The following is a 25,140-nucleotide window of genomic DNA, read 5'->3' on the forward strand; positions in this document are numbered from 1 at the left end:
TAAAGGCTAGTTAACAGATTAATGCGTCTTCCACTTACTTTTAGCAAATATTCCCATTTGTTCTTATTAAGCCTATACATCTAAAAGTCAGTCATTTTTCACCTAAATCAGGAAAAGAAAAAGAAAAAAACTTTCAACTAATGTTCTGAACAATATCTATGCTTGAATTAAGGCCATTTCTCTTTCTTTTTTTTTTTTCTTTAACCTGTCCTGTTAAGCTGCTTGACACAGAGAATGGAGATCTGTGTGTCCGATTGGTCAAAACAGTTTTAATATATCACATGGGAGTATGACATGACCCCATTGTGATCATTCAACGTACCTCGTTTATCAGGAGAAAGCAGCGAACAGGAGGGAAACAGAAGAAAAGAGGGAGAGAGAGACAGAAGAAGCACAAACAACAACAACAAATACATTGAACACCTACATTAACTATTTACTTGAAGCACTGGCAGATAATTTCACTTATTTCAAGTAGATTTACACTGAAAACAAGGGATTTTTTTTTTTTTTTTTTTTTTTTTCAGTTTTAAGGAGGTTGGTTTTTGCAGTGCATGTGTATTGGTTCAGATGATTCAAACCTTTGTTTTCAAAAACCACTACAGAAACATTTTGAAAACTTCCAGAATAAATGTCTTTTAATGATCTAATAAATGATTTTATTAGGAAATTTAGAAATTGTTTTATTTGAACACAAATTGTATTAACATACTGTACACAAGAAATATAAAAGTGTTCATCATCTCTTAAGTACCCAGGAATACCAAAAAAAAAAAAAAATGTCTTAATACCACTCCAAATTGCCTGTCTAAATAAATTGAATACAACAACAACAAAAAACTTAGTCAGGTAATAACAAAAATAAATCAAAATTGTGCCTTCTTTCGGGAAAAACACGACTACTTTTGTCCACATGCAAAGCCAAACTCAACAAAAAATGAAAGCTCCTTTGGGCTGCTTTAAGACCACATCAGCAAAATTAAAATGAAAACTGGAGAGAAGGGGGTAAACCTTGGTTCACTAAATTTCTTACAGCTGAGCAGAGTTCACTATATTTCTCACAGTTTAATTAACGTCAACATAGTAGCAAACACATACAGAAGGTTTCAGAGTGTTCAGAAAAAATATGTGGGGGAAAAAGTGTGCATTAACTGAGATTAAAATGTTTAATCCCTTGACAGCACCAGTTTTAACATTAAAAATGAATTCTCATCACCGAGATCTGCCTTTCGTCTAGTCTTTGTACAGCATACAATATTTATGTCAGTCAAGTTAAGTTACCTTCTAGTCTGAAAAGAACCACCTTTGCGTGCATAATTTTGCACTCAGCTGAGTGTCGGTTACGTGACGGTTCCTCTTTCCATCAACAAAATTCATCCTGGAACTTGTCCTGGAACGGTGTCCTTGTCACAGACATTTTTCTCGATTTACGACGCCCCAGAGAGCGCTTCCTCCGTGTCTGACCCATAGCGTCTCTCCGTCAAATGAACAAGGTAGTCTCGATCAGAGCGGAAGTCACTCATGTAAAAACATAGTGGATCGGATCCGGTCAATTTTCAAAATAATATATAACTTTTTATAACTTTAAAAAAAAAAAAAAAAAAATCAGTTTCGTACTACTGAAAAATTATAACGTTGTTATTAACAACATTAGCCTTGAATGAATAAAGTAAACACCTACGAGGTAGTAAAAAAGTTATAAATTGGAGTCAGATTCTGAAACGTGTGTGGTTCGCGCTATACAATTGTAACAGCATTTACCATTTCCATCCACTTCCATTAAATCAATAAAATACAAAACTATTTTGCCTTCTTTGAGGGATTTTGATGAGTAATACCACTACAGCTCCACTGTTGTTTTGGTTAGAGACATTGTAAAACGGAAGTCGCGAGCAGAAATGCGGCAGTACCTCTGAAACTTGTCTATATTTTTTTTATTTACAATGCTACACAAGGGCGTAGGTTTGGTCTCAATATTGTTAGGGACGATATAACAGTATAACCCGTACTGTATGTACACTTTTTGCTGGTGACGGGACATTAATAACATCAAAAAGATTGGGTGAACAAGGGTCAGGCCTACATTTGTCACCAATATGAACCTAATTCATTGATTAGTTAAGTGATTAATGCAAAATAAGTCTGTATTGATTTATACTAACTTTCACACTGCTAATTTACTGTATAACATCTTAATCTCATCATTTTTCTTAAATCTAGTCGAATAATTTTCTCCATCTTGTTTTAAGTGTTAAAGGCTAGTGAACAGATTAATGCGTCAGATTCTTCCACTTACTTTAAGTAAATGTTACAACTGTATTTGTTCTTATTAAGCCCATACATCTAAAGGTTGGTCATTTTTCACCTAAATCAAGAAAAAAATGCTTTTAAATTATGTTTTCAACGATATCTATTCTTGATTTTTTTGGGGGGGGTTAAATATGTAAACGTTTTTGCTTAAAATAAGTCTGTTAAGCTTATTTTCAGCTGGCCAATTTATTTCAAATCTGAGAGAGTGAAATTTCTTGAAGCACCTGCAGATAATTTGACTTATTTCTAGTAGATTTACACTGAAAACAAGGGAGTTTTTTTGGGGGGGGGGGGGGTGAGAATTTGAAGTGCATATGTATTGGTTTAGGTGGTACACCGTTTGATTCAAACCTTTGTTTTCAAAAACTACTCAAGAAACATTTTGAAAACTTCCAGAAAAAGTGTCTGCATTTTATGAGCAAATTCAAATTACAATAGCCGAAAACAAATTATATTAACAATCATACACAAGAAGTACAAAATTGTCAATCGTCTCCTCACTATCCAGGAATGCATAAAATAAACTGTTCTGTGCATGCGCATAATGTTAAAAATGGCTGAGAATGCAGCGGTTCCAAAGTAAACACTACAAACTTTCGATAAAGAAAGAAATATTTGCTTAAGTTTGATCATCGATGGGCATGTAGAAAAGTTCTTCTCAGACACATCTTGCCATGTGGCTCCTTACAGCCCAACTGCACACCGCTCTATCAGCGTTAACGTCTTTGCCGTGTCTTTAAGCATTTATTTCTACCAAAATTATGTTGCACGTGTATGTTTATGATGTAACATGTTCACCTTTGGATAACATTGAGAGTCCAACTGAATGTAAAAGAGTGCTTATTCGCCTCCACAAAAGCTTCCGGAGCAAAATATTATAATAGGTGAAAAATGTGACGGAACACTGGCTGTGAATGCGTGTGTGTGTGTGTGTGTGTGCGTGTGGGCCTCTGGGTGTGTGTGTGTGGTGGTGGTGGTGGTGGGGGGTCCTCAGCCTGTATTCACTTAATAATGGTAGGGTTAATTCTATCCTTACAACATGGGAAGAAATTACTTATAAAGTATAATTGAAGTCATTATATGATGCAAATAAGGTTGCTTAAAAATTGGTTGGGACAATTTGAGCATCCTGAAAAGTTGCTCGTTTTATGTCTCTCCGTCCCTATGCAAACCTACGCCCTTGCTCATTCATTAAAGCTTTTGATTCTTGTGCGTGAATGAGAACCTCCCAGGATTTGACATAACCAAGAAGAATGTTGGGGCTTTTTCCGAAGTGAAATAAAAGAATGACTTAAAGGGGAAAATTCACAGCAAAACTAACGTCTCGATATTAGAAATATACTAGTACAATGAAATCTTCGATAATCCACACCCGTTTTGAAATAATGCAGCTGCATAGTGTTTTAATGGGCATTTATTCATTCGTCTCAATTACAAATGAAAATTGTAATGTCGCGATTGTGTATTCTCGGCAAATTTCGGAGATAACGTCACGAGCGGGAGCCGGATGTAGAAAGTCCGTCGACTTGTTTATGCGTCACCGGTTGAGCTTTCTGCCACAAACTGCCAAAGTATTGCGCTGCCGGCAAATGTGAGAGTTATCCAATTAAGGTTAGCGATCTCCACATATAATTTCCAAAAGAGGATACACTTCGGCGAGTCTGGGTGAGATTTGCGCAGCAAACCCGCAGCAATTTTCGAGAACCTGAACCAGGGGCTGTCGTGTGTGTCGCGACATTTGAGGAGCACTTAGAAAAGTGCAATGTGCTTTGCGGTGCCATCCTAGAAAATAGGCAGGAACAATGTTCCCTCTAACCTTTTATGTGTCTGAGCAGACACACAAGCTCCCTGAGCACGGTGAGGACCACTGTGAGCAACATCAGATGTGTACGCTGTGGCCACACGCCAGTATCACGCCTGTTCAAAACCTTGGATCGTAGCAAGTGACATAGCTTATTAAAAGAATGAAATTACAGCAGCAATTTTTATTTTTTTAATTTTGATATAATTGATTTGGCCCACTTCAAATGAAAAATACAAAATGTCGTTGTTCATAAGATGTGTACTATGCTATATGTGAGAGTCCGGCTATAACCATAGGAAGAGTCCTGCTTTGGCCTGGAAAAGGTCCAATTGTGGCTTAGGTGAGTTAATAAATAAAACCTAATGAACAAACACAATGGGAGTGTATCAAACTCCCACATTAAAACTGTTCAGACAATAAGGACACTCAAGATTCCTATTCTCCTTGCCTAAGCAGCTATACAGGACAAGGTTAAAAAAAAAATCTCAGTTTCACCACTTCTATTTGCACGTACTGTACTCTGACAGCCATTCCATCTTAAAAGAACCGTATTTCTTTTTTACCTCGGCTTGATGAGTGTTGTATCGCTGCCCGTTCCTTTCGCCGTGATAAAGGGTTAGCATTTGTGTCTTTACTCTGCTGGACTGTTGTTGGCAAGCTAACCTGCAAGGCACGTATGGACTAAGTAGCGTAAGTGAAGTGAACATTATTGGCTAGACACCAGTTGCCCGTTGAGTTACGTTGCAAAATGATACTGAAAACAATTTTGTTGGTCTAATTAACTAGATTATATCAGTTCTAAAATTAGATATTAATTAGAACTGTAGCGCTTGCAAAAATTGGCAGCGGAATGCTGCTTCCATAAATAAGCAAAGGAATCTTGCTCAATTTTCACTCTTTATTTTTCTCCGCACCCACCGAGGTCATGCACCTCACAACTGTATGCAATTGTGATGAAGTAACCCACCAATGGGAGCGTTGCGTTGCCGTAACGAACGCACCAATAAGAGCGTCGCGTTGGCCTATGGAACACATCACTATGAGCGTCGTGTTGCCCAGGGCCATGGAAAGAGGGTTATGACACTTTGTTCTCGCTGCCGGTGGTCACGTTGTTCATGTAGGGCGTGAGTAGTTCCAAGCACAAGCAGCGCTGTAGTGGTTTGCAATGGAACTGACAGCGGTAATTGCAACAATTATGGAAAAATGGATGAAATCACGTATCTAAGTACTTGTTTGATTATGTCATTGCCTTATGACATATACAGTGGGGCAAATAAGTATTTAGTCAACCACCATTTGTGCAAGTTCTCCTACTTGAAAAGATTAGAGAGGCCTGTAATTGTCAACATGGGTAAACCTCAACCATGAGAGACAGAATGTGGGAAAAAAAAACAGAAAATCACATTGTTTGATTTTCAAATAATTTATTTCCAAATTAGAGTGGAAAATAAGTATTTGGTCACCCACAAACAAGCAAGATTTCTGGCTGTCAAAGAGGTCAAACTTCTTCTAACGAGGTCTAACAAGGCTCCACTCGTTATCTGTATTAATGGCACCTGTTTCAACTCATTATCGGTATAAAAGACACCTGTCCACAACCTCAGTCACACTCTAAACTCAACTATGACCAAGACCAAAGAGCTGTCGAAGGACACCAGAGACAAAATTGCAGACCTGCACCAGGCTGGGAAGACTGAATCTGCAACAGGTAAAACGCTTGGTGTAAAGAAATCAACTGTGGGAGCAATTATTAGAAAATGGAAGACATACAAGACCACTGATAATTTCCCTCGATCTGGGGCTCCATGCAAGATCTCACCCTGTGGCGTCAAAATGATAACAAGAACGGTGAGCAAAAATCCCGGAACCACATGGGGGGACCTAGTGAATGACCTACAGAGAGCTGGGACCACAGTAACAAAGGATACTATCAGTAACACAATGCGCCGCCAGGGACTCAAATCCTGCACTGCCAGACGTGTCCCCCTGCTGAAGCCAGTGCACATCCAGGCCTGTCTGCGGCTGTGTAGCAACGCTAGAGAGCATTTGGATGATCCAGAAGAGGACTGGGAGAATGTGTTATGTTCAGATGAATCAAAAATATAACTTTTTGGTAGAAACACAGGGTCTCGTGTTTGGAGGAGAAAGAATACTGAATTGCATCCGAAGAACACCATACCCACTGTGAAGCATGGGGGTGGAAACATCATGCTTTGGGGCTGTTTTTCTGTTAGCATGAGCAAAGGAAATCGACTTTTACATTGAAATGCAAGATGAATTAGGTTTTTCTTTTTTCACACTTAGAATACTGTTTTTCCAGAGAATTTCCTTGATTCACCTACCTCTGGTAATATATTAAAGATAATGCCATGTATAACATTTTGTTCCCAAGTTCTAAGTAGTAGTTCCAAGTTTGTATTTTTTTTCTTTGACACATAAAAACAGTTTTTCCCAAAAACTTTGGGTTTGTGGTCATGGCTTTTAAATTCTATTTTCCACTTTTCTTTACTGTTGCACTTTCTAATGCGTATATACGTATTTGTGTTTGTAAATGTTCCTTTTTATTCTATAGACTTAGTTTGACCTAAAACACAAATGACATTCAACAAATATTTCCTGCATAACTGAACTAAATTTTAAATATAGCCTCTAATTTTAGCAAAACCATACCTGTACCTCTTTAGAGGCATTTTTCATTTTGGACCCAAGCAACACAAAATGATTACAAGACAGGAACAACATTTTATGATTTTCCTCAACATGGTGTAATGTATAACAATAACAAGGTATTACCCTTTGATAAGGAAAATCACATTATTTATTGAACATTGGTGTAATTGGTGGCATGGTTCATTGTTTACACCAAACATTTTATAGATCAGTAGCCTGTGATGGTTGGTTGTGCAGCATGGTTTCCCCAAGGATCAAGAGCAGCAGAAAAAATGGATGACAATGGTCAGTCGTCAAAACATAAAAGGGTTTTTTTTGTTGTTGTTTGTTGTTATCTAAAAATGGGCTTAGTGCCCACAGCCAGCAGTCACCATCAGCAGGCACCACCACCAGCAGCATGATGTGGATCATGAAAATGTAACCTAAAAAAAATAATATACATTAAATTAGTTTTTTTATTATGAATTTGTATCCGTTATTTGTTGACAGGCGGCACGGTGGCTGAGTGGTTAGCACGTCTGCCTCACAGTTCTAAGATCAAGGGTTAGATCCCGGGCTTCGGCCTTCCTGTGTGGAGTTTGCATGTTCTCCCCGTGCCTGCGTTGGTTTCCTCCGGGAACTCAGGTTTCCTCCCACGTCACAAAAACATGCATGGTAGGCTGATTGAACACTCTAAATTGTCCGTAGGTATGAGTGTGTGCCTGAATGGTTGTATGTCTCCTTGTGCCCTGCAATTGGCTGGCAACCAGTTCAGGGTGTCCCCTGCCTACTGCCCCGAGTTAGCTGGGATAGGCTCCAGCACCTCCGCGACCCTCGTGAGGAAAAGCGGCATGGAAAATGAATGAATGAATTATTTGTTGACATCACTTTTCAGTCTATACACATCAATGTCAAACATTTTGGTGTAAAGAATACAGGTTGTCATGCACTGACTTGGTACATTTTCATGAGGGGCATACCTTAGTTCAAAGCTTACAAAATCGAGCTAACAAGCACGTGAAAGCCGGTCGTCTACCAATACTCACAAATACAGATGAGTGTGTATGTCACAAAGGGCCTCTGAACGAGTTGACAATTTAAAAGAGGTAGTGACTTAATTAATGTATCCTTGGCGATACATTCCGAGTTAGCAGACTCAGCTTAAAAAGTAGGAGAAAATCGCTCGTCAACCAAGATAAAATATATGTATAATTACACCACGCACATACAAATAAAGCTCAACATATACTGTACATTATAAGGCGCCTTTGATAGAATACAGACTGTTGAAAATTCAAAAGGGATCGTTTTTTTCATCAACTTACCTCTAAATATACTTTACAGCCAGCCATTTGTGTGACTGCAATCCACCCTCTTCGAAGCCATGTTTAGAACTACCCTAAGTTCCATAACTTGGAAGTACCCGGAAGTAAAATCGTATAATGGATCCATATGGGAGTGTCGTAACACTCTTAATATATGGCCCTGGTGTTGCCGTATTGAATGCTCCAATAGGAGTGTCGTGCTGTGGCGCTGACAGTGGTCTTAGTGACACTACAATACGTTTCTGTTAAATTTTATATTGTGTGCTACATCGATTTTCTTATGCGCTGAGTTTGTGCAAGCAGTGTGCGATTGCGCACGTGCACAGCTTAGGGGGAACGTTGGACAGGAATAAGCACTCTGTAATAGGTACATTGGTTTCTCGACTTCCAGTGTTGAACAGCAGGCCTAGTCCTGCCCCGGATGGGCTGTGGTGCCGCTAGGCTATAAGGCAGGCACATTACTACTCCCATACCATTCAAATAAGTGTTCTAAATAAAAGTTAGATTTTGTTATTAGAAATCCATATCAAATGTATCACATTTGAGACACTTCCATGTATGAAGATTCTTTCTAAAACTTGCAACAGTCCCAAAAGTTGGTTGTTCTCATGAACCAACTCATCTGGAAAAGATATACAGTGGGGCAAATAAGTATTTAGTCAACCACTAATTGTGCAAGTTCTCCTACTTGACAATATTAGAAAGGCCTGTAAGTTTCAACATGGGTAAACCTCAACCATGAGAGACAGAATGTGGGGGAAAAAAACCTAGAAAATCACATTGTTTGATTTTTAAAGCATTTCTTTGCAAATTATGGTGGAAAATAAGTATTTGGTCAATACCAAAAATTCATCTCAATACTTTGTTATGTGCCCTTTGTTGGCAATAACGGAGGCCAAACGTTTTCTGTAACCCTTCACAAGCTTTTCACACACTGTTGCTGGTATTTTGGCCCATTCCTCCATGCAGATCTCCTCTAGAGCAGTGATGTTTTGGGGCTCTTAGAACTTTTACATGCATGGTTAGTGTGACACACGGTTTGATTTAAACCTCTGTTTTCAAAAACCACAAAAGAAACATTTTGAAAACTTAAAATACATGTCTGGTTTTTATTGGCAAACATAAACATAATGAAAATAATTCACTTAATAATGGTAGGGTCAATTCTATTCTTACAACATATGGGAAGACAATCTAAATTCCCTATATAACTGACCTCATTATATAATGCAAATAAGGTTGCTTAAAAGTTGGTGGGGACAATTTTAGCATCCTGAAAAGTTGGTAGTGTTATATCCCTACCGTCCCTATATGCAAACCTACACCTTTGGTATGAACATATCTACCTAAATTAACACAACATTAAATGTGAATGAAATATACCACTCACATAATGCATGTAATTGTTCATCATGGACAATAATCAGCAAGCACATTAAGCAGGAAATTAGAACAACAACGTAGATTGACAAGTGAATTGGAAACTTTTAAACTTTATGGGGCAAGTTACATGGCGACTCTGCGACACAAAGACGCAATGACTGAGTAGCGAATCGTCTCGTGTGCATGTGGTGTCGGCAAAGACGGAAGGCGAAGACAAAAAATTCTAAATCCTGCCTCCAATGTGGAAGAATCCGATTGCGGGGGATTGAGGGGGCTTGCTTTGCATGAAAAATCAAAAGCTCCCGCACCGATAACGTCAGCGCTCGTACACGTCACGTTGGGCATGCGCAGAGGTGCTACTAAACATTTAAAAAAGCAAATATGGCGGAATGTCGGCTTTAATTTACTGTTTTAATAATATTTTTAAATTAAATATGTTGAATGTTTCCATTTTTTGTGCCTTTTGGAAAAAAAAGAAAGAAAAATGCCATTGCTTCGAGTGGGAGGGCATATTTTTTAACCGGGCTGAGGAGCTTGTTGGGGTCAAAGTGCATCATTCGCTGTTGCCTTATAAATCTGCACTGCCCCCTAGGGCCTGTACATTAATACTAGTTAGTTTTCATGCGACATTGTTCGAATGGAGACGGGCTATGAATGCAAATTTGACATTTTTCGTATTCTCGGAGAGTCACCATGTAAGCGGCCCCTTAGCCTCATTCAATGCAGTCAAATTAGCATTAGCAGTTAGCACAGGGAGGCTAGCTGGTAGCTCGCGGCTGCTAGCGAATGCAATAGATTATTAGCTGAGGAACTGTGATCAACCAAACATGTTTATGGTGGTAAACATTCAGGTGTCTTGAAGTTCCTCTCTGAGACCCCCAATTTGGCCAACTTTCAAAATTGTCCGATATGCATGTGTGCATCAGTGGAAATCTTAAAATCTCAATTTTGGGGGGGAAGAAAAATTTTGAACAGGAGGGCTTTTAAAAAAAATAAAAATAAACAGCGAAACCCTATCTGGAGGTGAGAGCATGAAAGAGCAGAATTAAAGACGCCATGACTTTAACGAGATATTATCGCATACTTACCTTATTTCGATCCAAAAACTGTGTAGCATGTACTGGACTGTCTCAGGAAATTAGAATACACAATATTCTAATTTTTTGAGACAGTCCTGTGTATATATACAGGACTGTCTCAGGAAATTAGAATACACAATATTCTAATTTCCTCTCAGGAAATTAGAATACACAATATTCTAATTTCCTCTCAGGAAATTAGAATATTGTGTATTCTAATTTCCTGAGACAGTCCTGTATATATACACAGGACTGTCTCAAAAAATTAGAATATTGTGTATTCTAATTTCCTGAGACAGTCCAGTATGTATCAAGAGACAGCTGTAAATGGCTGGTTGTTATTGCTCGAAATAAAATCAATCAATCAATCAATCAATGGCTACAGAAAGATTTTGGGGGGATTTTATGGGTGAAACATGGTAATATAACAAGGGTAGCGATGCAGAAATCAAAGGCGTCAAGGAGTGGTCGAGATGTCCTTTTTCATACATTTACCCTTTTAAACTTTTTTTTTTCAATTTTCTTAGTTTGTATTGATTATTTGTCATCTAACATATTGGAGAAAGTGCGACAGTAACAAAAAAAATACAATTAAGCGATAGTTATGTAGCTATCCGTGACTTTTTTACAGACACCATTTTTTTCATTGGGACGTCATTTGTTTAGTTTAAAATATGCTAGTCAATAATTTTTTTAAGTTTTTTTTTTTTTTTTAATGAAATATTAGACATCAATTAACGATTCTAAGCTAAAAGTGACAGACATTTTGAATAATAAATATAATTAATTACCTTTGTTATATGACTGGGTTGAAACAAAAGCGGTTGCGTGACGTCAGTAAACAGGGGTTTTCCAGGGTAAAACAGACAAATTTTGGGGGCTTTTTGCACCATTAATCTGCTATGGCAGCAGATACACATATTGTTCTATCAAACACAACAGTTCTTTTGCTTAAAATTCAGCAGTTTATTCAAATGGGGTGCAAAAGCAGAAACTGCTTTTTCAGTCTTGTCTGTGTTTTCCGCCTTATACATTGTTAAGGCACACTTCAACACTATACTTACTTCTCTCGTTTACACTTAAATTTCGGATGGTAAGTAAACATGACAGTAGCTTGGAGAACGAACTACAGGGAGGAGAGAGTTACTCTGGTGAGCTTCGCTCTTCTTAAAGGGCCAGCATCGCAACAATTAAACTAAAGCACATACACAAACACACTCAATGGGCTTTCCTACAAGATTCTTGGTTAAAGGTAGTTTATTGCAGTATTGTCTGAGAAGCTAAGGTTAAGTTAATGACATAGCAAATGGGGCACTGATTGATCTATAGTCTCTTCATGGTTGATAGTAAGACATAATGTAAGATTTCTAAGTGAATATAAAATTGATTGTTATATGTACCTGATATTGACTAACAAATCCAGACTGTGTAGGCGAGTAGAGACCCAACACTAACCAAGAGTCTCAGCTTGAGGGGTGTGATACTCGGGGAAAGTTCTTTTTAAAAGAATAAAGAATAAACTGCTGTCGCAATTGATGAGAAGAAACTGTATAAGGAAATTGTTCAGTTCATGCTGCTAAGTTGACTGATCTTAAAGTGCGTATGACGGTAAAAAGCATGTTTAATTCATATTTTCCGCTGTATTTTATGCTTCTGAATGAAATGGACCGCTTGGATGTGTGTGGAAGCGATCAATATATTTATTCAGTTTTTTTAATCCCCCGCCATGAAAATGAGCAACTTCCTGGATTGACGAGGATTCCGAACCAGTCCAGGAATCCGGCCAGCGGGATAGTCATCTTCAGTATACTTCCAATACTACGGTATGCAGAACGACTACGGATTCAGTTGATTTTGCGGATTAATTCGTTTATTTTTCACATCACGCCAGCCAAATGTGCTGGAGAAAAATTTTGCTGCACCAGGAAGAGGCGCATGAGCCTTTTTCAAAAAAATCCTGTTCACCTTGAGATTGGCGCAAACAATTCTGACAGCTGTGGGACCACTGGACTTTGTGTTTTGAATTATGTAAAATACTTGGATCATGGCACAGGTTTTAATAAGGAAGTGGCATGCATTTGCTTGTCGCACCCCCCCCGGTCCTCTTTGCATACCCACCCAGAATGCGCTTTCCTCGGCTTGGCCACGAGCAGCTCCGTGCTCCGATGTCGGCCGAGAATGGGCTATTTTCGGCGTTCATTCCTTGCGACAAGCACTGCATGCTTGTTGTGGCCCCAGTACAACGACGGGTTGGGTGACCCAGCTTGATCGGTCCTCCTTGCGTGCCCGCCGAGAATGCGCTTTCCTCGGCTTGGCCACGCTCTGTGCTCCAATGTAGGCCATTTTTTTCCACCGAGAATGGGCTACTTTCGGCGTTTAAACTGGCGACGAGCACTGCCGGCCCGATGTTTTTTACGCTCTTTCATCCGTCTTGGAAGCTGGGGCGGGCAGGGAAATGACAAAAGCCGATGGCATAAAATATAGTTCAGGAGGTGCAAGAAGTGGACAGTTTTGACCATTCTGGAGTAATTTTGCCATGTCGTACTGAATACATGCATTTTAAATATTTAATTTTCCTCATAGTACAAGTCTGTTATTTGTCATGACCATACCATTTATTTAGCAATTGGGGAAAAATACTTCGATAAAAAGAATATCCTGTAAAAATATTGGAGTAGAGAGATTGAAAGAATGATATTTTGCGGCTCTCTTCGTCGCATTTTCCTCGTTCTGAATAAATCCCCCTCAATGGGCTGAAATCAAATGAAACCATTCTCCTGCCGACGTCATCCTCCTGTTGGGGACGCTAGAACCCTGTAATAGTAGGCGTGGCTAAACCGCAGATTAAAAGACTAATTTCTCGTCATCTGCGCTTTGCCAATTTGTTGTATATAGTCGAATCATCTCAAAATATGATTCTAATTCACATAATAATGCTATTTAAGACTTTTTTTTTTTAATCCTGTCATACGCGCTTTAAGTTTAGTAAGAAAAGTGGGACAAATAGAAGAGAGATAATTTGGACTTGATCATTGATATACTAAGATGTACTAAGATACATGTGGGTGGATGTACAATAATAAAGAAAAATGGTGTGTGAGCAAATGCAGATTTTATTTTGCCCTGTTTTATTGTGTAAATAAACATGGCTACACAGCGGAAGTTGGCTGTAAAGTTAATGATAACATTAATATATATATATATATATATATATATATATATATATATATATATATATATATATATATATATATATATATATATATATATATTTATTTTATTTATTTTTTTTTTGCTTGATTGTACTCTGTGCAAAAAAGAAAAAATATTTTATTCACAAGGGATATTTTGATGTTGCATAAGCAAAATGAAAATGATGCTTTGTTCATTTTATACTTAGGTAACTTTTTTTTCAGGCATGGCATTGAATTGGGTATATAAACAATCTTACCATGCACTTCTTTTTCTCTTCACATCTATTTGAAGTGGGCCACTAACTTGATTGAGCTGTGGTTGCACATCTTTCTAAAAAGAAATTAATTAATTAATAAAGGAGGGCATGTTCAAAATGGCTTCAAAAGTAATGCACACTATTGTGACATATTTATGTCACACTGCTGTTGCCATAGTGTGCACTTCCTGTGGGTGTGGTATTACAGTATAAAAAGGAATCTCTGTTATGTCTCTGATATATATGATGAGAAGCAGACAGAATAAAGAAGTGTTGTTCCATTCAAGTCTCGGCCTTACATGTACTTAGATCAGGGAAGTACATAACAACTATAAAATCCCAAAAAGCTGACCTCTAAATTGTAGATTGCAGGCATTGCAAAGTTTGTGCATAGTTAAAACCTTTCACAATACAAATAGATTCAGCAAGAGATTGTGTCAACACAAGCACTGTATTTACATTTTTTTCTCCTGGGAAAAAAAAAGAGAATCCACAAAAAATGCACATATATTATTTGTTTCATTAACTCATCAACAAGCCAATCCTCCGACACCATGCCGACTTGTAAGAATGACAGTTTTTTGTACTCTGCGTTGAGCACATTTTTTTTTGACACAGGGTTTTTTGGACTCAGCGTTGAGCCGTGGGGCCCAACGCTCATAAAAATTTTCTTTTTGCGAAGCGAGGGAGGAACAGTTTCAAGGACGACGCAGTCCTTCAAAAGTTACAACGTAACATTTAACTGGAACGCGCTGCCTGGCTTAAACATGAACGCCTAGGTTTGGCACGAAGAAAAATGCCATGTATTATCAGAAATAGTATTCGTAGTTGAGCAAAGATGACTCACCCTGCAATATGTTGTCTTTTAAGGAATGAGGATGATTTTGCCTCTCCAAAAAAGTTCCATTTGCTTCTTAACATTTGCCAAAAGTCTTTCTTCATTCACCGTGTGAGTACAGTACTGTAACGAGCAGATGTGCTCACAGTGTTTATATTATTTATATATATTTTTTGCTCTCTTTTTTTTCCCTGTGTTTAAATGTTAGACCACCACTTACTGCTGGGAAGTGATTTAGTCTGCATTAGTGTTGTATCGGTCGTGAACGATTCGTTCTTTTTGAACGAATTGTTTGGGTGAACGAGACCGAACTAATCACTTTCTGCACTGATTCGTTTAATGAAGTTGGGGCTTGCCTTGTTATCTGCGTGGGAGGGCGTTGAGCAAGCGGCAGCGTCTACTGACATAGCACACGACCAATCAGATGCCAGCCTCATCGCGGGCAGGGGAGGGAGCGGAAACAGAATCAGGGCGTCTGTCACTCACTTCCACGTGTGGCCAATAAGCAGCCAGCGTGCAGGCAGAGGGCAAGACTGAGTTATGTCACTTCCCGTTCACTGACTCTCCGTCCTACCGAGAATGCTTAGATGATTCGTTCTGCTAGACTGCTACGCTAACTTGTTTCTCGGCAGTCACGCAGCAGCGCTGCGGCAGTGAACGAGCTAAGGACTGAAAGAAAAGGGCTTTATCACATATTCTTTCATATTGAGCCTATCATATGCTACTCAAATGCACAAAAATCACCACATAAACACAGTGAGCAAAGTTTACAGTGCTTTTATCAAAAGACTCGAGACTACATATGACGACATTGTATCCGCTTTACAGTACGTTAAAACTTTCGCCAGTAGCTACAAGGCGATAAGGCAGAGCTATGGAGACGTCGCGGGGGCGCGCGAGAAAGCTGTCAAGAGACTCTAGCTGGACTTCATGGCAGCGAAATTTATCTAATCTGTGCCCATGGAAAATGACTATTTAGTATGATCACCATAATACTGATTTGCTATGAAACGGTAGTTTCATGGCATATTTTTCCGAGTTTTTTTTCTTTTTTTCTCCGTGTCACAGCTTGTCGGGTCGGGGCGCAAATTAATTAACGTTGAGTCCATCAGTCCATCCTGTGCGACTAAAGCGTCCAAAAATTAAACGCGGGGACGTAGGATGTGTATATATACATGTAACATGTATGTCTCCCTTTTCTTAACATACCAATGAGAGTGGAATGGTTACATTGTAAAGAGCAAACGATTCTTTTTTCGTCAGCATTTGGCGATCTGAGATCAGGAGGGGATGACTGCGTGGAGTTGATGGGATTATTTATATATTAATACCAGTGCAAAATGACATTTCAACACGATTTTTAGGTAATATTTTTCGAGTGTTGTTTTATTTATTTATTTTCGTGTCAGAGAAGCCAAATAATAATAATAAATTTTATTTATAACGCTGATTTAATATTTATTAATATACATTATAAATTGATTACTTATTAATAATTTTTATATTTTCTTATTTGTGTGCAATAAATCTCACTCAACCGAAAAAAATAGCCGAAAACAGTTTATTTGAATTCCACATTTATTTGTTCTTCAGCCAAAATGATTCGGTGGTATATCAAATGGCTTTCACGAGCAGCCAGCTCACGTAAATACGCATTTAAGCTACGAATACGGAAGGGAGTGTACACGCAATTTAGCGTGATTGAAAAAGTTTGTGCTTAAAAAAAAAAGGGGAAATGTTTAACCGTTTCCCTATATCAAAGTGAAGCAAGCACAAGCCATGGCTTTGATCCCATAGAAATATGATAGACGCGGAAATTCTCATTGCTGCAGCGGCTGGGGAGACCCGGGCGCCGGCAGAGACGTGGCAGTGAAAAAAAATAATTATATTAATATAATAATTATTTTTAAAAATGATTTTTTTCTTTGACCGAAAATATTTTTTTGGATTGAAGCAACTTTTTTGAGGATTGAATGATTTAGACACAAATGTCCTCATCACAATATGGCCCCAAAACAAAAAGGATTGCTTCAATCAAAGAAAACTTTTTCAATGAAAAATTAAGTGTTCAAATGCAAATTTTTCAATCTCAAATATTTTTTCGCATTCAAAAACTTTTTCTATGATTGTAATTTTTTATTTTTGATTGATTTTCTTTTTTAAAATCTATATTTTATTGAAGCAACTTATTTTTTGACTGAATAATAAAAACAAAAATGTCCTAACCAAAATGTGGCCCAAAAACAAATGGACATTACTTCAATCAAAAAAGTTGCTTCAATCAAAAAAAAAAAAAAAAAAAAATGCATTTTTGGGGGGAGGGGAGTTTTTTTGAGTTTCAAATTTATTTTTGCATTCAAACACTTTTTTTTTTTTTTTTTTAATTGAAGCGATTTTTTTGGGGTTGAATAATAAAGACACAAATCTACCTCCATATGGCTCCATCCAGGGAATACAATTTTTTACTGGGCTAACTACATTGGCACGACACCGGCGGGCGTACCATATTCAATGGATGACAATCTTGGCTAAAAGTAAGCAGCCTGATTTAAAATTCCCCTCAAGAATGATGGGAAACAAAAAATGCTCATTGTCAACTTATTATTATAAATATTCTTGTAGGTTAATTTTATTGCTGACACTGCGTTACGGGGTCATCAACATGTTGTGCCCCCCCTACCCCAAAAGTCAAACTCCGCCTATGAATTCGCCGCATATGGACGCCAAAATTACTTCCACTCAATGTTCCCTCTAAGCTGCACAACCGCGCACTGCTTGCACATACTCAGCGCACAAAACAATCTATGAAGCGCACAAAATAAAATTAGACAGAAACGTATTGTAGTATCACTGTCAGCGGAGCAGTGATGTGTCAGCCCGACACCCCAATTGGTGCGTTCAATACGCCAACGCGACGCTCCCATTGGTGGTGAAACGTGAACTTGACCCCAGTGACACACCAGAAACGTCTATGGCGCGACAACGTTGCTGCCGCGACAACGCAGTGAAACGCGGCCATGAAAGTCAATCAGCCAATGCACACCAGTCGCAGTTCAGCCGCATGTTAGTCAGGCCTCAGAAGCGGCTCAACGCGTTGCACGCGAAAGGAACGGCAGAGTTTATTATTTGACGCGAGACGCGGCCCTCCTGCATCAATACTACTAGGTAGGATCGTGCAGTCTTGTGTGACTCGTGACCAAGCCCATCGACAGGGCGGGGCAACCGAGTATGTTGTCCAAGGCCTCAGGACCATAGGGGCCCCTGAATGACCCACAATTTATTTTACTTTACATTCACATATTTCTTTTGTATATAAATCATTGTCTGATTAAATATTATGTTCTTCTCAATATATACTTAAAAACAAACATTTAAATATTTCAAATATATTTTTTTTTCCTTTTTTTGTACAATGCCCCCCTCTGCCTTAGCAGAGAATGGTTTGACCCGGCTCTAGAGCGCTCAAGGCTACACTAAGTACATAGTAGCCTATTGAGGTGCGCGAGGCTGAACAGACTCGGGTCCGGCGGCTGGATTTATCTGGGGTTTACAACCCCTTGTGTATTATAGCAAACGCTAATACGAAGCACACTGTTACACACGTGCACACACGTAGCACACTGCTACACTTTTTCTTGTCTTATCCACATGGCGTTATATTGCTGCCTCTATTTTGAGCGAGCAACAATGGATTTTGATTGCTGCCTCTATTCTGAGTGAGCAAAAATGGATTTTGAGCACACCTCCTGCACTCGTAAAATTTCTCGACTCCTGCGCTCGTCAGTTTTTTTTCTCTGCGCGCTCAGTTGAGCACATGCTACTAACGTGTCACGAAGCCAACCAATCAGAGCACCGGATGTTTAGTTATACTGTTTTGTTGCTTAGCAGACAGGCATAGCACTCTCAGTTGTATTGTATTGTAGCCTACGCGGGACAATAGATTGTTTATATTGATTGATTGATCGTTTATATTGTGTCACATCACATGAAAGGTGGAAAAGCGCTATATAAGTATAACACCATTTACCATTACGGTCTGTTAAATTTAACTGTCCATCTCAAATTAAATAATTTGAAAATATACACTGTCATTGCTTGCAAAGCGTTAAAAGTACTGCGTATGTTGTCGTGACAAGCCGGTGGCAGGGGTGGTGTGGGGTGGCCCTATAATAGTCTCTTGTCCCTGTAACTAAAAAACTATTTTTCTTTGATTTTTTTTTTCTTTTTTTTTTTTTTATCTTAACAACTTTTTTTGTTTGAAGTAATGTAGCTTTGCATTTGGGCCACATTTTGGCTAGGACATTTGTGTCCTTATTATTCAATCAAAAAATAAGTTGCTTCAAAACAAAAAAAAAAAATTCTCAAAAGAAAAAAATAAAATCAATCCTAGAAAAACATTTTGAATGCAAAAAATAGATTTGAGACTCAGAAATTTGCATTTGAATACTTAATTTTTCATTGAAACTGTTTTCTTTGATTGAAGCAATCCTTTTTGCCTTTTGGGCCATATTATGGGTAGGACATTTGTGTCTAAATCATTCAATCTCAGAAAAAGTTATTTCAAACAAAAAAACTATTTTCAATCAACGAAAACAAATCATATGCAAAAAAAAAATTGCTCTTTTCCTAAAAAATGTGTATTTATATATATATATATGTCATGTTTTGAGTGTGTTCTCAGTTCTTCTTTCTTTATGCAGCACCTGATTGAGCCAGATTGGCAGGGTAATGCGACACACCTGTGCTTGATTAGGAAAGCGCAATATTTAAGGAAGTCTGTCACCACCTGCAAGTGTCGGACTATTACATTCTACATGCTTGCTTACCGCTGTGTGCGTCTTCTGGAGATCTCTTGCCTTTTACGGTTGTATCTTTTGTTATCTCATTGCTAGTAGTATTTTTTGTTGGACTTTGCTGTCATTTGATTCAGCTTTTTCTGGCCATTATTGCCTTCCCCTTAGTTCTCTCGCCGACTCGGTTTGTGCCCATTTTGCGTTGCATTTTACCTCGCGTGTTTTTGCGTACTCCCTTTGTTTCTCTCGCGTGTTTTTGCGTGCTCCCTTTGTTCTCGTTTTTGTAATAAATACTTCTAATTTCAAAGTCTGTGTTTGGATCCATATTATACGATTCCCCGTATGTATGTATGTATATATACAGTGGGGAGAACAAGTATTTGATACACTGTCTGTACTGCCCTCGGTATATGAACGCTGGATACTACTCGGCAGTTAGATAACTCTTTAGTGACATCACGACTCTGAAGACAGCTGTCCATTGTCCACAGGTTTATTGACATCGTGTAAAGAGTAAAACTGAAACACACAATAAATGAAATATCTTTTTCTTATACAATGTAAATATACTGAATTTGTGAATAAAATAAACCAACCTGCTTTTTAACGGCTATTTAAACATGTATTTATTCTCTTTAACTGGCTAATTAGAACGCTACAACCATCAGACACAATGACAAAATCAATTCTCACATAATATTCCACAATAACTAAATTTACCAAAAATAATGATCTATATATGCAAAATGACATCTTAGAAATCAAATACGTACCGACGATGCTATCAAAAGCATAAGATGGTTGCAGATTCAACTAGATTGACAGAGGAGACAATAACAAGTCCTGCTGCCATGCTTGTTATACTTCCTGACTTTTGTGGTCACGTGACACTTAACTTCCTGACTTTGTGGTCACATGGCAAGTCAGAGGCCATGTCTGGTACTACAACCTGTCTTCATTTAAAGTGACAGTAACACAATACAAAACAATGACAATTCACATGTAAAGTAAAAGTCATTTTAACATTTTTAACAGTGGTAACGGCACACTCCCCGCCTGGCGTGATTACATGCCACTTAATACTAACATATTCTAGCTATGCATCTGAAGGAACAAGAAGCACGATCTCCGTGACAGGCCTGAGGAAAAGTGTTGATCCTCCTGGTTTGATGACCTTGACCTCGGCTTGACGTACTTTTCCATCCTGACTCGGGAAAGTCTTTGTTATTAGTCCAAGCGGCCATTCATTTCTTGCTGTTTGACTGTCTTTGAGAAGAACAACACTCCCTGGCTTGATGACCTGATGAACGGTCTGCCATTTTTTGCGTGGTTGCAGTGTTGGGAGGAATTGTTTCCGCCACCTGTTCCAGAATGTGTTTGACAGGTGTTGGACTTGTCGCCACTGGCACTTGTAGAGATCTGAAGCTCCAAACTCACCAGGAGGTGCTGGAAGAGGGTTCACCTTTTGTGTCAGAAGTGTAGCTGGGGTAAGCATGAATGGATCATCAGAGTCACTTGTCACAGGAACAAGAGGTCTGTTGTTGATGATTGCTGCTACTTCTGCCATGAATGTAACCAACACTTCGTGGGTAAGTTTGTCTTTCAAGCGCAGGAACATTGAGTCCAAAATCCTTCTTGCAAGTCCTATCATCCGTTCCCATGCTCCGCCGAAATGAGATGCATGTGGAGGGTTGAAGCTCCAAGAACAACCCTGGTTTGATAGGTAGTTTTTCAGTGTTGTGCCATCAATGTTTGATGGTATCTTCAAGTCTTTGCAAGCACCGACAAAATTGGTGCCGCGGTCTGAACGAATGTGTTTCACAGGACCGCGAACCGCAAGGAAGCGCCTTAACGCATTGATAAAGCTGGACGTGTCAAGAGATTCTATGATCTCAATATGAACTGCCCTGACACTCATACATGTAAAAAGGACAGCCCACCGTTTGCTGTGTGAAAGACCTCTTGTTCGACAGGAACAGACATTCCAAGGGCCGAAGACATCCAATCCAACATTTGTGAAGGGAGGATCTGTCGAGAGGCGATCCGCAGGTAGATTGGCCATTTTTTGAAAGTGAGAGGAGCTCTGAGTCTTCGACAGGTCACACACTGGTAAATGATGCTGCTCACCTTTCTCTTGCCACCAACTATCCAAAACCCTGCTGTACGGACAGCTCCCTCCGTAAACAGTCGGCCTTGGTGTTGAGTTTGTTCATGGTAATGTTTTACAAGTAAGGCGGCAACATGATGCTTACCGGGAACAATCAAGGGAGTCTTTTCAACTTGATCGAGGTTTGCGTTGTGGAGGCGGCCACCAACTCTCAGAAGGTTGTGCTTGTCAAGGAATGGATCCAGGTTTTTGAGAGGACTGCTCTTAGGAATTTTCTCACGTTTTTGGATGCACTGGATCTCTTGGCTGTAGGTTTCATGCTGCACCGTCTGAATAATCACGTGCACTGCTTGTGTAGCTTCTTCCACCGTGCATTCTGATTTGCAGTAATGCCAACCTTGACACAATTTGTTGCCTCTGAAAGTTGTGTTGAAAAGACGAGCTATATGTATAAGTCGAGTAATAGCTCGAATCAGTGACCTCCAAGACGAGAACCTCGAGAATCGTTGTGAGCCAAGCAGCTTGACTGTTGCTGTGGTACTCAAAGTGGACACCAGAGGACGTACATCTGGGTCAGAACTCGGGTCTACAAGATCATAGTGGATCTCTGCGATGTTATTTTTTGTTGCGCACAAGTATTTGGGTCCTCTGAACCAATTAGTAGCACTCAGTTGGCCTGCAGGGACAGAACGTGTTGCATGATCAGCAGGATTTTGTTCTGTTGAGACGTAGTGCCACTGACTTGAATGTGAAGACCTTCGAATACGTAGCACCCGGTTGCTTACGTAAACGTAGAAGCGCCTGGTTTCATTGGAAATGTAGCCCAAAACTACTTTGCTGTCTGTATAAAAGGTTGTGGCATCCAGCTGGAGGTCGAGCTCTTCCGAGATTAGGTCTGCTAACTCTACCGCGAGCACTGCAGCACAGAGTTCCAACCTTGGAATTGTTTGCTCTGGAAGAGGAGTCAACTTTGCTTTGCCCATTACAAATCCTACATGACTATCTCCTGCAGCATCGATGACTTTCAAATATGCCACAGCTGCTATAGCCTTTGTTGAAGCGTCAGAAAAAACACATAACTCTCTTCTGACAGCAGATGAAGGTGAGATGAGTGTGTAAGTTCTGGGTATAGAGAGTTCAGACAGTTCCTTCAAAGATCCTCTCCAGGACTTCCACACATCTTCCATTTCTTGGGGTAGCGGTGAGTCCCAATCGCCCTTCTCAATTGTGAGTTCTCTCAAAATAGCCTTGCCCTGTATGATAACTGGTGCTACAAACCCCAGAGGATCATAAAAGCTGTTAATTGTCGATAGAACACCTCACCGCGTGTACGGTTTGATCTCTCCATCGACGCTGAAGTGAAAACAATCAGTCTGAAGGTTCCAGTTGATTCCAAGACTACATTGCATTGGCAACATGTCTGCGTTGAGGTCTATGTCTTTAAGGTCTTTTGCATGATCTTCAACTGGAAAAGCTTCCATGACCTCTTTGCAGTTTGCTGTAAATTTGTGTAGTCGCAGGTTGGATTTGGAGAGAACATCCTGAGTTCTCTTTAGCAGATCGATGGCAGCCTTGACTGTCGGCAAAGACTTTAAACCGTCATCGACGTAGAAATCTCGCATGACAAAACTTTTGACATCGGGGTCAACATGAAGCTCACTGAGTTGGACAGATTGATGGAGACCATGGATGGCCACTGCAGGTGATGGACTATTACCAAAAACGTGGACTGTCATCCAGTACTCCAAAATGTCGCTTGATGGATCATTGTCCTTGAACCACAAGAAACGCAAGAAGTTCCTATAGTCTTCTTGAACAGAAAAACAATAGAACATTTGCTCTATGTCGGCTGTAAAGGCAACAGCTTCTTTCCTGAACCTTATGAGTACACCGAGCAATTTGTTGTTTAGATCAGGTCCAGTCAAAAGCACATCGTTGAGTGACATGCCATTGAATTGAGCACTGGAATCGAAAACAACTCTTATTTGTTTTGGTTTCCTTGGGTGGTACACACCAAATATTGGCAAGTACCAGCATTCTTCACTGTCACTTAATGGAGGGGCTAGTTCTGCATGACCTTTTTTCAACATCTTCTCCATGAAGCTGATGAAGTGGTCTTTCATTTCAGGTTTCTTTTTAAAGTTGTTCTTGAGAGACGTAAGACGGTTCAACGCTTGAGACCTGTTGTTGGGCAACCGTTGACGTGGACACTTGAACGGTAACGGGGCAATCCAACCATTGTCTGCGCCTTTTTTCAGTCCTTTCTCCATGATTTCCATAAAGATGGCATCCTGGATGGAGAAGGCCACTTTGTTGTCGTCTTTAGTCTGTTTAAACACTCCACATCCTAAGTGGTCAACATCACAGGTTGATTGATTTCCCGTTTGTGTTTGCAGATTTATGGCTTGCACGTTGCTGTACTTTTCTTTTACATGAAACACATTAGGACATGGATCGAAGAGAGTAGGACGTGGTCTTTCAGCAGTGATGGTGTAGAAGGTGCCAACTGTTGGTGGTTTGTGAACACTGCCTAGACAAACATTGCCCACAATGACTCACCCCAAGTCCAGTTTCTGAGCATATGGTAAATTGTGTGGACCGTTGATCTGTTTGCGGGCTTTATGAACTCTGATGATATCTCGACCCAGCAGGAGCATTATTTCAGCTTGTGAATCAATGTCTGGGATGAGATGTGCAATTGACTTGAGATGAGGGTGATGAAGCGCCATGTTAGGAGTTGGAATTTCATTTCTGTTATTTGGAATATCATCACATTCTATGAGACTGGGTAGTGGAATGTTGACAGTCCCATCCAAAGACTCAATGATGTAACCACTTGCCCGTCTTCCTGCTGTCTCCTTCACTCCAGCACACGTTTTCAAGGAGTACGGAGCACTTGGACTTTGATCATTGAAGATTTCAAAGAATTTTGAGCGAACTAGTGATCTATTACTTTGCTCATCCATAATGACGTACATCTTAATGGCTGTGTCTTTGTCACCGTCTTGATACACTTTTACGAGAGATATTTTGGAGCAGGAACGGCCCATTACCTCTCCACCACAAATCTCAGTGCATTTGTTGTCAACTTCAAGTTCGGGAATGTCCTCGTCAGCTTGAGGATCTTGGATATCCTGCTCCCCGCCATGCTCTGGGGAAGTGGCTGTGAATTTAATCCAAGGTGCTGGTTCGGGATGAAGAACTGTGTGGTGTTTATCACTCTTACATTCATAACATCGGACATCGAAGTTAGTTTTTTGCTAGGTGAGATGATGAAGCACAGCATTTGAAACAGACCTTATTTTCCTTTAAGAACAATTTACGGTCTTCAATAGATTTTTCCCTAAATGCACGACATTTATATAGGGGATGCGGTTTTTTATGTATCGGACATACTTTGT

At 39.5% G+C, this 25,140-nt stretch overlaps 1 protein-coding gene across 3 annotated transcripts in view; it reads right to left on the bottom strand.

Annotated features, from left to right (window-relative positions):
* Positions 1–22,558, bottom strand: part of LOC130922707 (E3 SUMO-protein ligase ZBED1-like) — a 64,055-nt gene extending 41,497 nt beyond the window's left edge. The window contains exons 1-2 of one of the 3 annotated variants that reach the window (XM_057847674.1): positions 20,406–22,558; positions 14,002–14,071 (exon numbers count right to left, since the gene is read on the bottom strand). Coding sequence is in view for 1 of the 3 variants with exons in the window: in XM_057847658.1 (XP_057703641.1) it covers positions 1,282–1,315 (34 nt within the window). In the remaining 2 variants the exon portion in view is untranslated. Of the gene's footprint in view, positions 1–1,281; positions 2,502–14,001; positions 14,076–20,405 lie in introns of those variants that run through there. The other 2 variants (XM_057847667.1, XM_057847658.1) reach the window with 2 other exon arrangements.
* Positions 22,559–25,140: the final 2,582 nt, after the last annotated feature.

Source organism: Corythoichthys intestinalis, chromosome 1, assembly GCF_030265065.1.
Source record: "Corythoichthys intestinalis isolate RoL2023-P3 chromosome 1, ASM3026506v1, whole genome shotgun sequence".
Lineage (NCBI taxonomy): Eukaryota > Metazoa > Chordata > Actinopteri > Syngnathiformes > Syngnathidae > Corythoichthys > Corythoichthys intestinalis.